The 15,824-nt window shown below is 46.8% G+C and overlaps 1 protein-coding gene across 4 annotated transcripts in view; it reads right to left on the bottom strand.

Annotated features, from left to right (window-relative positions):
• The window catches only part of TRIP4 (thyroid hormone receptor interactor 4), a 53,050-nt gene extending 44,500 nt beyond the window's left edge, over positions 1-8,550 (bottom strand). For all 4 annotated transcript variants that reach the window (XM_004619622.2, XM_055126451.1, XM_055126453.1 and 1 more), the window contains exons 1-4: positions 8,423-8,550; positions 6,243-6,412; positions 3,450-3,583; positions 938-1,147 (exon numbers count right to left, since the gene is read on the bottom strand). In XM_004619622.2, coding sequence (XP_004619679.2) covers positions 938-1,147; positions 3,450-3,583; positions 6,243-6,412; positions 8,423-8,523 — 615 coding nt within the window. In that variant the 5' untranslated portion in view covers positions 8,524-8,550. The remainder of the gene's footprint in view (positions 1-937; positions 1,148-3,449; positions 3,584-6,242; positions 6,413-8,422) is intronic.
• Between the last annotated feature and the right edge of the window lie 7,274 nt (positions 8,551-15,824).

The raw sequence follows: 15,824 nt of genomic DNA, 5'->3' as shown, positions 1-15,824 counted from the left end.
AAGGAGGTGTCCTGGAAGCAAAAGCTGGAATGGCCTGAAGAGTATGTCAGGGTGTCTCTGTTCCTCAGAGAGGTGAACCATATCTGAAAACTTGAATAAAACCTTTGAATATTTCACCTTTAAGTTACCTTGAAATTTAACTGTTACAGGACTTAGATTTCTAGCCAGACATAGCACAGGAAAGGAGGGGAGGCGTGTGCTTTGTATGTGGCCAATTTCAGTTCAACCCAAGCACAGCCAGGACTCAGTCCAGAGCACAGAGCCGGGAATAACCCAAGTGCTGCCAAGTGTGGCCCAACATCCCACCCTGTACTCAAAGGGAAAAAGACTTGGATTTTTTTTTTTTTTTTTTTTTTTTTTTTTGCTTTTTGGGTCACACCCAGCGATGCACAGGGGTTACTCCTGGCTCTGCACTCAGGAATCACCCCTGGCGGTGCTCAGGGGACCATATGGGATGTGGGAATCGAACCCAGGTTGGCCGAGTGCAAGGCAATCGCCCTACCCACTGTGCTATTGCTCCAGCCCAAGTCTTGGATTTCTTAACAATATTGTTTCTTTCTTTTTAAACTTTTCTTGGAGACCAGTGAGCTAGTGCAGCGGATAGGGTGTTTGCCTTGTATGTGCCAAACCCAGTTTGATCTCTGGCACCCCTGATGGTTTCCTGAGCCCACCAACAGTAATCCTTGAGCACATAGTCAAGAGTAAGCCTTAAGGACCACCGAATATGAGCCCTCCAACCTCCCTCCCCCAAAAAAGAAAGGTTTGAAAATATCTTTTCTTACTAAAAGAGCAAAAATATTAGGAGCTATTTAAGGTTTCTGATGAATAAAATTCCTTTTGCTAGAGTTTCTGAATATGTTAAAGGAGAAACTTAGGAAAAAAAGAGAACTCAGTCAGGAGGTGAATGGCATAATAAGACAGAGAAGAGTCGGCTTACCAGAGAACCGCAGAATAAGCAGGGGCCAGAACCCTCTTGTTCACAGACGATCCGGCCACAAACCAGACAGTTATTGATGAGTTTGTGCTTCTGGCCCAGGCAGTCACAAGGATGACGACCAGGAATCAGAACTGCAAGTCTGTCCTGTCCCTCCTTTGTGTACAAACTGACAAACTTGGTTTTCTTCTTCAAAGAGTTGTTCTCTTGTGCCTAATTGTACAAAAACATATTATTACAAAATAATGAGTGACAATGCAAATTAATGACAACTTAATTGGAAAAACCTGAAGTTTTGCTCCATAGCATCCCAAAGAATGATAAAGAAGAAAAGAGGTGGGAGACATAGAGATCAGTTATGACCAGGGTCTGAGAGACAGTTGTGCTCAAAAAAAAAAAAAAAAAACCTAATAATTACCGTGCTTCTACTGCTGATAGCTTTGACTGTCTGGTATATCTAGTATAAAGTGAATTCATCATTAGTTGATACGACAGCTGGTAAATTTGGGGATGAGGGCTTTGAGCTACATCTGGCAGTGTGTGGGTCTAACCTGGTTCTTTGGTTCCAGTAGCGCTGGGTGATCATTATGTAACTGAAATCGAACTGGGGTAGTTGCAAGGCAACTTGACCCCTGCAATATCTTTGCAGCCCAATTGTGAGGAGAGGGATAGAGGGAGAGGGAGAGAGAGCGAGAGTGAAAGAGAGAGACAGAGACAGAGAGAGAGAGATCATTCCAGGTGGTGCTGAGAGGCTATGTGTGTTCTCCAGGCACCTCCAGCTACAGTCCTGGTGGACCCCAGTACCATAGGCTGTAGTTCTATTGGCCTGGATGGCCCCTAAGCACATACTGACACAAAAGAACAGTAAACTCAGTCCAAGCATGACCGGAAAGAACCCCAATCACACATGCTGCAGCACCACAAGGCAGACACTCTAGAGAAATTAAAGACTTGGGGTCAGAGATATAGTACAGGGGTCAAGGCATTGATTGGCCTGACCCGGGTTTGAATTCCCACATTGCCCATGTTCCCTCAAACATCACCAGGAGTGACCCCTAAACACAGAGCCAAGAGTAAACTCTGAGCACAACTGGGCATAGCCCCGAAACTGTAAAACCAAAATAAAAATTTAATATAAATGATATTGTAAGATTAGAGCAAAAGCACAATAGGTAGGGAACTTGTCTTGCATGTTGCTGAATCACATTCAATCCCCAGTATCTCACTGGGTCACCCAAGCCCCCCCCGAAATGATCTCTGAGAACAGAGTCAGGAGAAAGCCCCAAGCACAGTCAGGTGTGACCCCCCCCCAAACAAAAAAATAAACGTAAAAAATGATAGAGAACTGTCTTTGGGATGTATGTGTGTGGTCTGCAGAGAGAGAGAGGAGAGAGGAGAGAGAGAAAGGAGAGGGGGAGGGGGAGGGGACGGAAAGAAGGAGGAGAGGGAGAGGGATCATTCCAGATGGTGCTAGGAGGCTGTGCTGTGCCAGAGGTTGAATCCTGCCATGGTAGTATAGCTCTATTCCCTGAAGTTGTTTTTTCCTTTTGTATTTGAGTGGGCTGGAGCGATAGCACAGCAGGTAGGGCGTTCGCCTTGCATAGGGTCGACCTGGGTTCGATTCCTCTGCCCCTCTTGGAGAGCCTGGCAAGCTACTGAGAGTAGTTTGCCCGCACAGCAGAACCTGGCAAGCTACCCGTGGTGTATTCGATATGCCAAAAACAGTAACAACAAGTCTCACAATGGAGATGTTACTGGTGCCCGCTCGAGCAAATCGATGAGCAACGGGATGACAGTGACAGATTTCTGAGTATTTTTGATTACAATAAACGATAGTAAGAAGTTAAAAGTATATGACAGTTCCATGGTTTTTGCTGTTTTGTTTTTGGACCTCGGAGGAAGTTTCTATTTATTCACTGAAAGATGAATTTCCAGAGGGCACTGAATGGTTTTCTGAAAAGGAGGTGGTAGGTCAAGCAAGTTCTGCAACTTTTTTTTGGTTTTTGTTTGGGGTCACACCTGGCAGTGCTCAGGGCTTATTCTTGACTCTGTGCACAAGGTTCACTCCTAAAAGGGCTCAGAGAACCACACATGCTACAGGGAATGGAACTAGGGTGAAGTCATGTGCAAGGTAACCACCTTAACTACTGTATTATCTTTCCAGCCCCAAGTTTGACAATCTTCGGCATAGACAGTACTATTATTTTTAACTTTCTTTTCACAAAATTAATTTGTTGAATACTTGCCATTCTAGAATGATTTGTATACTTTGCTTTCTAAAATGTATTAATTCCTCAGGGCCAGAGTGATAGTACAGTGCACAGGCTGACCTGGGATCCATCCCCGGCATCCCATATGGCCTAGGAGCCCCACCAACGGTGATCCCTGAGCACAGAGCCTGAAGTAAGTTCTAAGCACCATTGGGTGTGACCCTAAAACAAACAAATAAACAAAAAGCAAAAATGTATTTCTCTTTCCCAGAGTTAGGAAAAAGCTTCATTCTCTAAGTGCTCACCCTGGCCAAATCAAAAGGGGTTTTAACTTCGATGGATGCATCAGGCTCAGCAAATGCAGGGAATTCTTGTCTGTTTCTCCCTTTCTTCCGACTCCTCTTTAGTTGGTCTCCTGACCTCTGTCCATCTGAAATGTCTTTAAAGAAGAGGAAAGATAAAATTAAACACTTATGTACATACTGGGGTAGACACATTATAGTAGCATTCATTAAACGGGTTGTTAATACAAATAATTCGATGTCTCCTACTTAAATATCAAATTAGGCAGGTGTTTTCTGGAGTGCGGTGGCCAGACCCAGCCCGGAGTCTGGGGTTATTCCCAGCAGTACTGGAGGACAGAGTGGAACTGCACATGCTAAGTTTGTGCTTGGGTATTTTAGCTACCCCCCCCCCCAGCTCACATTTGTTTTGGAGCCCACCCAGCAATGCTCAGGGTTACTGCCACCTCAGTCTTGGAGGTCACTCCTGGCTGCATATGAGTAGCCAAGTAGTGTCAAGAATGGGTCACTCTTCTCCAGAATGTAAAAAACGCACTCTAGTCCACTGAGCTCTCCAAGCACTAGTCCAAACTTCTGAATTATCTTTCCTCTCAAATCAGAATCTGCACCCATTTTTTCAAGATAATAATCAATTATGAAGAGTACCGGTAGGGAAGGAAATTAAATTTTGATTTTTAGGTTACTAAAATATAACCTGGCAGGACCAGAGAGAGTACAGTGGGGTGGGTGCTTAACACGCACAAGGCCAGGTTTGATCCCTGATAACTCATATGGTCCCCGAGAACTGCCTGGAATAACTCTTGAGCATCACCAGGTGTGGTACAAAAACAAACAAACAAAATGGGTGGGGCTGGATAGAGCACAAGATTTAGGGGCCTGCCCTCCATGCAGCTAAACAGAGTTCAATCCCCAAAGACCACAAATGGTCCCCTGAGTTCACCAGGAGTGATCCCTGAGTGCAGAGCCAGGAGTAAGTCCTGAGCACATCTGGCGTGATCCTAACCTCCCACAAAAAATAATGAGGTTAAGAGAAACAGGGGTAGGGGCTGAACCAATAGCACAGCGGGTAGGGCGTTTGCCTTGTCGACCCGGTTTCGACTCCCAGCACCCCATATGGTCCCCCGAGCACCGCCAAGAGTAATTCCTGCCTGCATGAGCCAGGAGTAATCACTGTGCAATGCCGGGTGTGACCCAAAAACAAAAAAAAAAAAATTAAGAGAAACAGGGGTAAAAGCACATGGCATGCATGCACTACGGAGAAGGCAGGTAGAGGACCCATGGGCTCAAACAGACCCCAGCAGCCAAAAACCTCAATTACCAAATCATCACCACTATGCTCACGGTGATCTCCACAGGCTCAGACGAGCCTTACCCATGAATGAATCTGTTGAAAAACTCAGGTATGCAGGTTTTGTGACCAAAATCTCCAGACTCTCACCAAGTAAGAGATGGACACCTTTCCTCCATCCCCCTATTCTTCTGGGAGCCCACGAACTGCCTCTGGTGTCATATGAGATTATTAACCAGCCATGATCCAGAGACTCGTAATAAATCTCAAAAAAGATCGACAAGCTGCGAAGATGTCTCAAAATCCTCAAAGTTACCATCCAGCTAAAAATTTAACTCCAGCTGTATCACCCTATTTAAAATTTTAGGATTCTTGGAACGACATCTCATACTCTACACCACTGATGTACCAAGAGTAGCATTCCACATTGGATGGTCAAGTAGAAGGCAACTCATCTTGATTTAAAAATATTAGCACATAAGGTTCAACCTATAACAACATACATGTCAGTAATCTCTTATACAAAGGCTTAATGACAGGGTAGGATACAACAATCCTCACACACTTTCTTCTAAGGAAAACTTCTTTGATAAATTTTAACAAATTATTCATAACAAGCAATACAAATTATGTAGGGCCTGTTATTGGGGCAGGCTTGGGTGGTGGTTGGGAAAATTCTAAATAATGATGGTGGGGTTGATGTTGGAATATTCACTGTATCACTGTCATCCCACTGATCATCGATTTGCTCGAGCAGGTGTCAGTAATGTCTTCATTTGTCCCTGTCACATGCTAGTGTAGCTCAATGGTGTCTGCTCGTTCCAAGAACACGAAGAGCACGTTGTTGTTACTGTTTTTGGCATATCAATGACATCACAGGTAGCTTGCCAGGCTCTGCCGTGCGGAATATGGTTGGTGCGGAATATGGTTGGAATATTAAATGTTAAAATATTGGTTGGAATACTGGTTAGAATATTAAATGTAATAAATTATTGTGAACAACCTCATAAAATAAAATTACACTTTAATGGGGCGGAGCAATAGTACAGTGGGGAGAGCGTTTGTCTTGCATGTAGTCGACTCAGGTTCAAACCCTGGTGTCCCATATGGTCCCCAAGCACTGCCAGGAGTAATTCCTGAGTACAGAGCCAAGAGTAACCCCTGAGCATTGCCAGGCGTGACTCAAAAAGCCAAATAAGTAATTTCTTTTTAATTGTATTAAAAATTAAATTCTAAACTACAGGCAGAAGAGATAGTTCAGTAGCTACAGCACTTGTCTTATGGGCAGTGAATCCCAGTTCATTCCCCAGCACTGTATCACATAGGGTCCCCAGAGGATATGCTTGTTTTACACATACCCAACCCTGGTTCAATCTACAGCATCCCAGATGGTCCCCCAGAATGCAGAATCAGGAGTAAAGTAAGCCCTGAGTACACCCCAGTGTGGTCTCAAAACAAACACCAATAAAACACCAGTTTTATTTGATTAGATTCATCAATGAACTTACCATCCTTTTTTAAGGACTGCTGCGGATTATCAGAAGTCAACTCCTGATCGTCCTTTTGCCATTTGGTTATAAGCTCTTCTATGAATTGGCCTTTTTTGCCCTCGTTTCCCTGAAGGAGATCAGTGACATATTCTCGTATTTCTTCAGGACTCTCAATAGATAAAACATACCTCAGGAAAAAAAAAAAACAATAATATTGAGAGATAGTATTGTGGGTGGGGCACTTGCTTTTCACACAGGTGACCCAGGTTCAATCCCCGGAATCTCATAAAGTCGAAGCGCTCCTCAGAGTAATTCCTGAGTGCAGAGACGGGAGTTACCCCTGAGTACCTCTGGGTGTGGCTGAAAGAAGGTGTTTCAAATTCTGGGCAGGGAAATGAAAACCGCTTACACTATGCTTTTCAATAATTCCAAGGTAGTAAAACCCATGAAAGGGCCATGGGAACAGCTGGATGGGAGAGCACCTGCCTGACAGGACGCTGACTACAGAAGCCAATAAACCGATGCCCAGCAAGGCATCTCAGGGTGGAGTGCCACCTGCAGCCCCACTGTCTGGAGTCCCCAGGGCTACACCAGAGTGTGTCCGTTCTGTATCATAACCAAGTTACACAAACACCAAACCACACTCTGGAAAGGGAAATAATTAAAAGTAAAAACATCTATTGGTGGGGGCCAGGGAGATAACACTGTAATACCTTGCACCTGGCAACCCTAATTCGATCCCCAGAACCACCTCCTGCGCCCTGCCAGACTTCTGAGTGCAGAGTCAGGAGTAAGCCCTGAGCACTGCCAGGTGTGGCCCCCAAACAAACCAACCAACCCAAAAAAGGTTAATACTTTCAGGTTCTTTGATCAAGTCCCAAGCTTGTTAGGTTAATAAGGGCTCTTGACTCGGTGCTCTCCCACACACTAAGCCAAGAGCTCTCATCACGACATGGACCTCCAATAACTCTCAATTGTTCGTTTTTGTGTTTTTTTGCTCGGGCTGCAAGAGGCCGGAGCGATGGTACAGCGGGTAGGGCGCTTGCCTTGCATGTGGCCACACTAGGTTCCATCCCTGGCATCCCAGTGGCCCCTGAGCCCACCAGGAGTAAGATCCCTAAAGCACAGAGCCAGGCGTAAGCCCTGAGCCTCGCCGGGTGTGGCCCCCAAACAAACAAAAAAAAGCCTTGCAGTCGCACGATTTGTTGAACAAATTAACTGGAGGCAGACGTTAAATCATGTCACCATCACCGTTTCGTAGAATAAATATCAAAGGTTTTTAAAGAAAACTTAGGGGCTGGAGGGGCTGGAGCAATAGCACAGTGGGTAGGGCGTTTGCCTTGCACGCGGCCGACCCGGGTTCGATTCCCAGCATCCCATATAGTCCCCTCTGAGCACTGCCAGGGGTGATTCCTGAGTGCAGAGCCAGGAGTGACCCCTGTGCATCGCCGGGTGTGACCCAGAAAGAAAAAAAAAAGAAAAAGAAAACTTAGGGGCTGGAGCACAGAGGGTAGGGCATCAATCTGCCTTGTACACGGCCGACCCGGGTTCGATTCCCAGCATCCCATATGATTCCCCCGACCCCCGAGCATCGCTAGGGGTGATTCCTGAGTGCAGAGCCAGGAGTGACCCCTGTGCATTGCCGGGTGTGACCCAAAAAAGCAAAATAAAATAAAATAAAATAAAAACCTAATCACAATTTTATAGATGAGGCATCTAAGGCACAGACAGGAAAAAGGTACTTGCCGAAGGGTCCAAAGGCGGTAAACAACAAGAGAAACAGGACGCGGCCGTGGGGCCGGCAGTTCTTTGCACTGCAGCACGCCCCCCGCCCCCAGACACCCCACTTAAGTCTCAGCTCTTTCCCGACACAACCTTGAACCGGCCAACGAAAACGCTGAGCGCGAAGCACAATGAAGCGCCCTCAGTTTCCCCCTTCCTCCCCCGTAGGAGAGTGACGCCGGGACACGCGTACGGGTCCGAGGGTCCAGAATCTCGGCCCAAGTGCCCCACCCGCCGAGCCCGGGCCCCGCGGCCCGACCCCTGCAGCGGACGCCCGAGCGCGGGCCTGAGGACGGCAGCCGCTCCCGTCACGTCTCTCCGCCCCGACCAACTTTTCCATCCCTCTCGCTTCCCCGTCGGCGCGGGCCCCGCACGCCCCAGAGGCCCTCCCCGCGCGGCCCCCACACGCTTCTCACTGCACGATTTCCTCGCTGACATCCAGGCCGAAAGTTCTCCGCAACTGTTGAGTGCACCAGCTCGCCAGCTGCTCCCGGGACGCCGCCCCGGCCGCCGCCATTTTCACACGCCGGAACCAGCTGAGGCAGCAAACGCCCGGCGCGCGCGCAGGCCCCGCCCCCCCGCTTCCGCCCGCCGCGGCCGCCTCCGCGCTGCCCCGCCTCCTGGCCCCGCGGGCGGGCTCGGGAAGCCTCGTTCGCGCCTCCTGCATCGCTCCGGTCCCCGTAGACTTGGAGGACTGGAAATTCGGCTGAAGACACAGTACAGATGAGGAAAATGTAAAACATTGCCCCGTGATCTGAGCCCCCGATTTTTTTTTTTTTTTTGCTTTTTTGGGTCACGCCCGGCGATGCACAGGGGTTCCTCCTGTCTCAGCACTTAGAAATTACTCCTGGCGGTGCTCAGGGGACCATCTGGGATGCTGGGATTCGAACCAGGGTTGACTGAGTGCAAGGCAAGCACCCTGCCGGCTGTGCTAAAGCTCTAGCCCCAGCCAGGTCTTTTCTACTAGGGTCAAGATAGCTCAGCAAACTGGGGGAGAGGTGGCGGTGGAGGGCAAGGACTGAGACCTGTGATAAAGGAGAGATGCTTGCCTGTTTTTAGCTTGTGAGCAGCTTGTGAGAAATGAATGTGGCTCCCCTTAGTGAATGGTGGAACCTGGGACCACATCCATCCACGCTCTGGGGCTAGGCCTGGCGCTGCTTGAGTGAACCCTGTCTATACCAAAGTTCACGTATTACATCATTACATACCCGACCTTGTTGTATGTGGTGCAGGCAGGCGCCCTGGTTAGCAGATCCTAGTATTGTATTTATTTATTTGTTTGTTTGTTTATTTATTTATTTTTGCTTTTTGGGTCACACCCAGCGATGCTCAGGGCTGACTCCTGGCTCTGCACTCAGGAATTACTCCTGGCAGTGCCTGGGGGACCAGATGGGGTGCCGAGGATCGAACCCGGGTCAGCTGCGTGCAAGGGAAAAGCCCTACCTGCTATGCTATCACTCCAGCCCCGACCCTCGTATTTTTAACATTGTTTTTAAGTAAGAGCTATGGAGGGCTACTGGGACCACTCCAGGCTGGGTTTGTGAGAAGAGGGAGAGATGCAGGGCCCAGATGCAGTACTGGTGGTGCTGACAGCCTGGGTATGGAACTCAGGACCTCCCACATACTAGGTATGTTCCTGACCCTGGAACTGTTTCCCTGGTCCCCACGTAGTGATGGGGGGTGGGAGTAAGCATTTTGGACCACACCAGGGCACTCTCAAGAGCTACCCCTGTCTGTGCGTGCTCAGGAGTGACCCCTGGCTCTGAAGCCAAGTGCAGCGAGTAAAGGCATCTTATTCCTATATTATCTCACCACCATCACCCATTGACCCTTTTTGTTTGTTTTTGTGCCACACCCATCCGATGCTCAGGACTCACTCCTGCCTCTGTGCTCAGTAATTGCTACTGGCAGCGCTCTGAGGACCATATGGGATGCCAGAGATCAAACCCAGGTCAGCCATCTGCAAGGCAAGAGTCCTATCCACCGTAGTCTCTCTCTCTCTCAAGCCTCCCACCAAGGATCCCTCTCTTTTTGGGGGGTATGCGGGTTTGCTCAGAGGTAGAGCAGCTGCGTGAGGGGGAGAGCTACATCCAAGCAACTCCCCGCAGTATCTGCAAATGAATTCCGGCTGTGCTGGTGATATCATTCACACCATAACTCAGTGTCAAGTGCCCCCAGCATACCACATGCTAAATATAACATCCAGGTCGCCTCGTTCTGTATTTATTTGTCCCGTGACTAAGATGTGAATTCCTTAAGATGGGGACTATAACTTAATTCTCTTGTGCAATAAGAGGTGATAGATATAGTAACGAGCTCCTCAAGAGCATTGCTCATAAGATTAGTGACCATAATCTTGAGTTTGTAAAGTACATAATATGCCATTTACTATCATTGTCACTTATTAAAATTTTTTTTTGCTTTAGGAAAGCCGCTAACCCCTTTAACACAGTCTAAAATTATTTTTTCCAATTTTTTTAACTTAGGCAGAAAAATTAATTGGTGGGTCTATGCTCAGGAGTGGGCTCTGGTGGGGCTGAGGGGTCCATATGCGGTACCTGGATTCAAACCAGCGTCACCATCACCACAGCTGCATGCAAGGGAAATGCCTCACCTCATGTGCTCTCTTTCTCTAGCCAGTAGGCAAATTTTTTTTTTCTTTTTGGGTCACACCCAGCGATGCACAGGGGTTACTCCCTGCTCTGCACTCATGAATTACTCCTGGCGGTGCTCGGAGGACCATATGAGATGCTGGGAATCGAACCCGGGTGGGCGTGTGCAAGGCAAATGCCCTACCTGCTCCAGCCCCAGTAGGCAGGAATATTTTGTTTGTTTGTTGGCCACAGCCAGCAGTGCTCAGGGCTTACTCCTGGCTCTGTGCTCAGAGCTCGTTCCTGACAGGCTTGGAGGGACATCTGAGGTTCTGAGAAAAATAAATGTAGGGGCTAGGGAGAGAGTTCAAAGGGCTAGTGTGCCTGGCCTTATATGTCAGAGGCGCTCCTTTAATCCCAAGCACCACACTTCGGGAGTGAGCACCACGCTGAGAGTATCAGCTGAGTACCACCTGCTTATAGTTTAATTGCTCCAGAACTAAAGTGATAAATAAATTTCCACTCCCCCATGGGAGACCCACTGCCATACTGTGGAAGGCTGCCTGCCCTTCCCCTTTCTTTTCTCTGTCTTTTCCCATATCTTAAAAATTTCATCTGGAAAATAAAAAGATTAATATGGGCGGACAGAGCAATAGTACAGTGGGCACTTGCTCTACAGAGTCCCGCTAGGAGTGAGGAGTGATCCCTCAATACTGAGACAGGAGTAAGCCCTGAGTACCCTCCCAGATAAAAAACAAATATGGGGCCTGGATATAGCTTAGTTCCTTTCATGTAAGGAGGCATGAGTTCAAATTCTAGTACCAAAGATCAAAAAATTCAAATTGTTATATTTCAGTTTCCCCCGGTATTCAGAGGTATTTGTGCATCAGTCACTTTCAGTGGATATTTGTGATGAGGACAAGGAGAAAAGCCAGTAGGTCTAGTATCTACAACACTCTGGGACATAAATATTTAGACCTTTGTATAAACCACTTTTTTTAGGCACCATGATTGCACTCATGTTGTTTCAGTGATAAAGCGATGCTATGCTACCCTTGGGGTACCAGGATCCTTCCTCCACTGTCTCTAGATTTCTAGATTCCCACTTCATTCCCTCCCCATGCACCACCTCACCTTAGCAAACTCAATATATATATACATAATATATAATATATATTGATATATAATATATATTGATATGTATAACAATATATATTTTATATATGTAGTTTATATGTAGTTTAATTGAGACACCATGCTTTGCAAAGTTGTTCATGATTTGCAAACTCAATTCCACATTGCAGACCCAATTAAGCATGTAGATTCTCAGGGCCTATTATAGTTATTGACGGTTTTGATTCTTTATACTCCACATATCAGATAGATCATTTAGATTTGTCCTCCCTTGGACTCACTTCACTCAGCACAATCCCCTTCAGTTCTATCCAAGTTGCAGCAACCAGCAAGATAAATTTTTTTTATTTTATTTGTATAAAGTTGTTCACAATAATTTATTACATTCAGTATTCCAACACCAATCCCACCACCATATTTCAAATTTTCCATGCAGACCCCCTGAACCGCCCCCACAGCAGAACCTAAATAATTTATTTCGTGTTGCTTGTTATGAATAATCTGCTAAAACCAAAAGAGCTTCCTTAGAGAAAAGTGTGTAAAGATTGTTGTGTCTCACTTAGGAGCCATTAAACCCTTTTGTAAGATATTACTAACATGTTGTTAAAGGTTGAGACTTGTGCACTAATATGTGTAACTAATATGTGTATATATATATATATATATATGTTTTTTTAATCAAGATTCGTTGCCTTCTACTTTACACTCCATCAAATGTGGTATGCTACTCTTAGTCCATCAATGGCATAAAGAGTCACGGCCACACACTCCAGGAATTACACAATTTTAAATAGGGTGATACAACTGGAGTTATTTATTTATTTATTTAGCCTTTTGGGTAATACCCAGTGATGCTCAGGGGTTACTCCTGGCTCTGCACTCAGGAATTACTCCTGGCGGTTTTCGGAGGACCATATGGGATGCTGGGAATCGAACCCGGGTCAGCTGCGTGCAAGGCAGAAGCCTTACTCACTGTGCTATTGCTCCAGCCCTTGGAGTTAATTTTTTGACTGGATGGTGATTTGGGGGTCCAGAGGCATTCCTGCAGCATATTACTCTCTTCTGAGATGTGTTTGTGAGTCTCTGGATCATGGCTGTTATATACATGGTGCCAGAGGCATTTCGCGGGCGTGACTGCCTGGATCCTGGAAGAACAGGGAGATGGAGGAAGGTTGCCCATTCCCAACTACATGCAAGCCTGGAAATTTCGGTCACAAATCTCCACACCTGAGTTTTTCAGCAGATCCACACATAGATGAGGCTTGTCCAAGCCTGTTGAAATTAGCCATGAGCATGGTGGCGATTGAGTTCCGGCTGTTTTCAGCTGCCGAGGCTCTGTTGGGGTGGGTGGAGAGACTTACCTGCTCCATTCTGGGTTTCCCTGGATGCGACAGCCTGGCATAGGGTTCAGTGGCATCTCTGCAGCATGTTGCCCTCTTCTGAGATTTGTGAGTAGATACATTTTAAGCTTAAGTTTTGTTTTATTTTGTTGATTTTTCAGACCGAACCCAGCAATGCTCAGAGCTTACTTATGGCTTTGTACTCAGGGATCACTCCTGGTGGGGTGCAGGGGGCCATATGTGGGGCTGGGAACTGAACTCAGGTCTGCCATGTGCAAGGCAAGTGCCTCACTGTACTACCTCTGTAGTCCCCTATGGTTAAGTTTTATTTATTTTATATTTTTAGTGGGGTCGGGGTGGGGGAACACACCCAGCAGTGTTTAGTGCTTACACTTGTTTCGACACTCAGGAATCACCCTTGGAAGGGCTCGAGGGACCTGATGGGGTGATGAGGATCAAACCCAGTCCCATCTGTCTGACCCACTGTACTGTCATTCTGACCCAAATTTTATGTTTTTTTTTTTTTGGTTGGGGGGTGGCTATAACCAGTGTTGCTCTGGCCTACCCCCTACTCAGTGTTCAGGGCACCACTTGGTGCCTGTGATGCAATCTAGGACTCCAATATATAAAGTATGTCCTCCTGCACCCCGGCTCCTCTTTCAGCTAGCTCGCCTGACCCAAGAGCTATTTTTAGCTCTATGTTTTGGGGGTTACTCCCAACAGTGCTCAGGAGCTCATGTGGTGCTGGGGATCAAATCAGAGCCCACTGGAATCAAAGCATGTGTGTTCAGCGCTTTGAGTATCCTTCAACTATTGTGACTTATCTCTGTCAACAGAAACCACTTTTTTTTTTTTTTTTTTTCTTTTTGGGTCACACCCGGCGATGCACAGGGGTCACTCCTGGCTCATGCACTCAGGAATCACCCCTGGCGGTGCTCAGGGGACCATATGGGATGCTGGGATTCGAACCCGGGTCGGCCGCGTGCAAGGCAAACGCCCTACCCGCTGTGCTATCACTCCAGCCCCAACAGAAACCACTTTTTAACTGAAAAAAAAATGTGCCTTGAAGAAACAATGTACCTTAAGGACAAAGAAAAACCCGGGGCTTGTTTTTTTCTAGTACAACTTAGTTGTAAATTTAAGAGTAGGGCTGGAGCAATAGCGCAGTGGGTAGGGCATTCGCCTTGCAGGTGGCTGACCCAGGTTTGATTCCTCCACCCCTCTCGGAGAGCCCAGTATCAGGTTTGTATTATCAAACCTGATAATACAATGGATAAGGCGGAGGATATCTCGCCTGCAAGGCAGAGTCTGGCAAGCTACCCGTGGGTATTTAATATGCCAAAAACAGTAATAACAATGGAGACATTACTGGTGCCTGATCGAGCAAATCGATGAGCAACGGGTTGACATTGACAGTGACAGTAACAGGGTATTGGGGCTGGAGTGATAGCACAGTGGGTAGGGTGGTTGCCTTGCATGTGGTGGCCAACCCAGGTTCAATTCCCAGCATCCCATATGGTCCCCTGAGCACCACCAGGAGTAATTCCTGAGTGCATGAGCCAGGAGTAACCCCTGTGCAATGCCAGGTGTGACCCAAAAAGCAAAAAAAAAAAAAAAAAAAAAGAGTATAGGGTATAAACAAAGAAAAAAAATCACAGGTAATTTCTAATGTATTTTCTAATATGCTAATCAAATTTATCTAGACTTTATAAAACATTAGTAGAAAAATGATAATACAATGAATAAGGCCCTTGCTGGGTTGGGCCCTAGCTTAACCCCACCAACAATGATCCTTGAATTCAGAACAAAGAAGTAAGCCTTGAGAACAGCCCAAACCAAACAAACAGAACAGGGCTGGAGGGGTAGTACAGTGGGTAGGGTGTTTACCTCGCATAGGGACGATCCCCAGCATCCCATATGGTCCACCATGCACTGCCAGTAGCATCCCAGGTATGATCCAAAAAGCCAAAACAAGTAAACAAACCAAAAAACACCACACCAAACTGAAACAAAATGAAGCAGTTCTCTCTCTCTCTCTCTCTCTCTCTCCCTCTCTCCCTCTCTCTCTCTCTCTCTCTCTCTCTCACACACACACACACACACACACACACACACACACCCTGAACACACACACACACAATGATTTGGGCTGTTTCTTAAAGGTACTGAGGTTTTTTTGTTTTCGATTTCTTGAGCCATACACGGCTGTGCTCAGGGATCATTCCTGACTGGAAGGCTTGAGGGACCATATGGGATGCTGGACATATAACCAGGTCAGCTGCGCGCTAGACAAGTGCCCTGCCCACTGCATCATATTGCTGTCCCATCTCCCACCCTCTAATTATATTTTGTGCGTGACTTTCTTTTTTTTTTTTTTTTGCTTTTTGGGTCACACCCAGCGACGCACAGGGGTTACTCCTGGCTCCGCACTCAGGAATTACTCCTGGCGGTGCTAGGGGACCATATGGGATGCTGGGAATCAAACCCAGGTCAACCGCGTGCAAGACAAATGCCCTACCCACTGTGCTATCACTCCACCCCCTGCGCGTGGCTTTCTAAGTGAAAAATCTCTCCCTGATATATGGAGAAATTAGAAAATAGATGGATGAAACTTCTGGTCTAGAGTTATGGTTGCCATATGTCAGGGTAATACCACAATATATTTAGCAGATTTAAATTGCATTCATTTTGTAATTTTCACGGTCCCAGGAATGGGTCTCTACAGATCTCAGGATGCTGTTTTATGAGCTTGC

Source organism: Sorex araneus, chromosome 2, assembly GCF_027595985.1.
Source record: "Sorex araneus isolate mSorAra2 chromosome 2, mSorAra2.pri, whole genome shotgun sequence".
Classification (NCBI taxonomy): Eukaryota; Metazoa; Chordata; class Mammalia; order Eulipotyphla; family Soricidae; genus Sorex; species Sorex araneus.
Note: the sequence above shows the minus strand (reverse complement) of the source record. Positions and strands in the feature narration are given on the sequence as shown.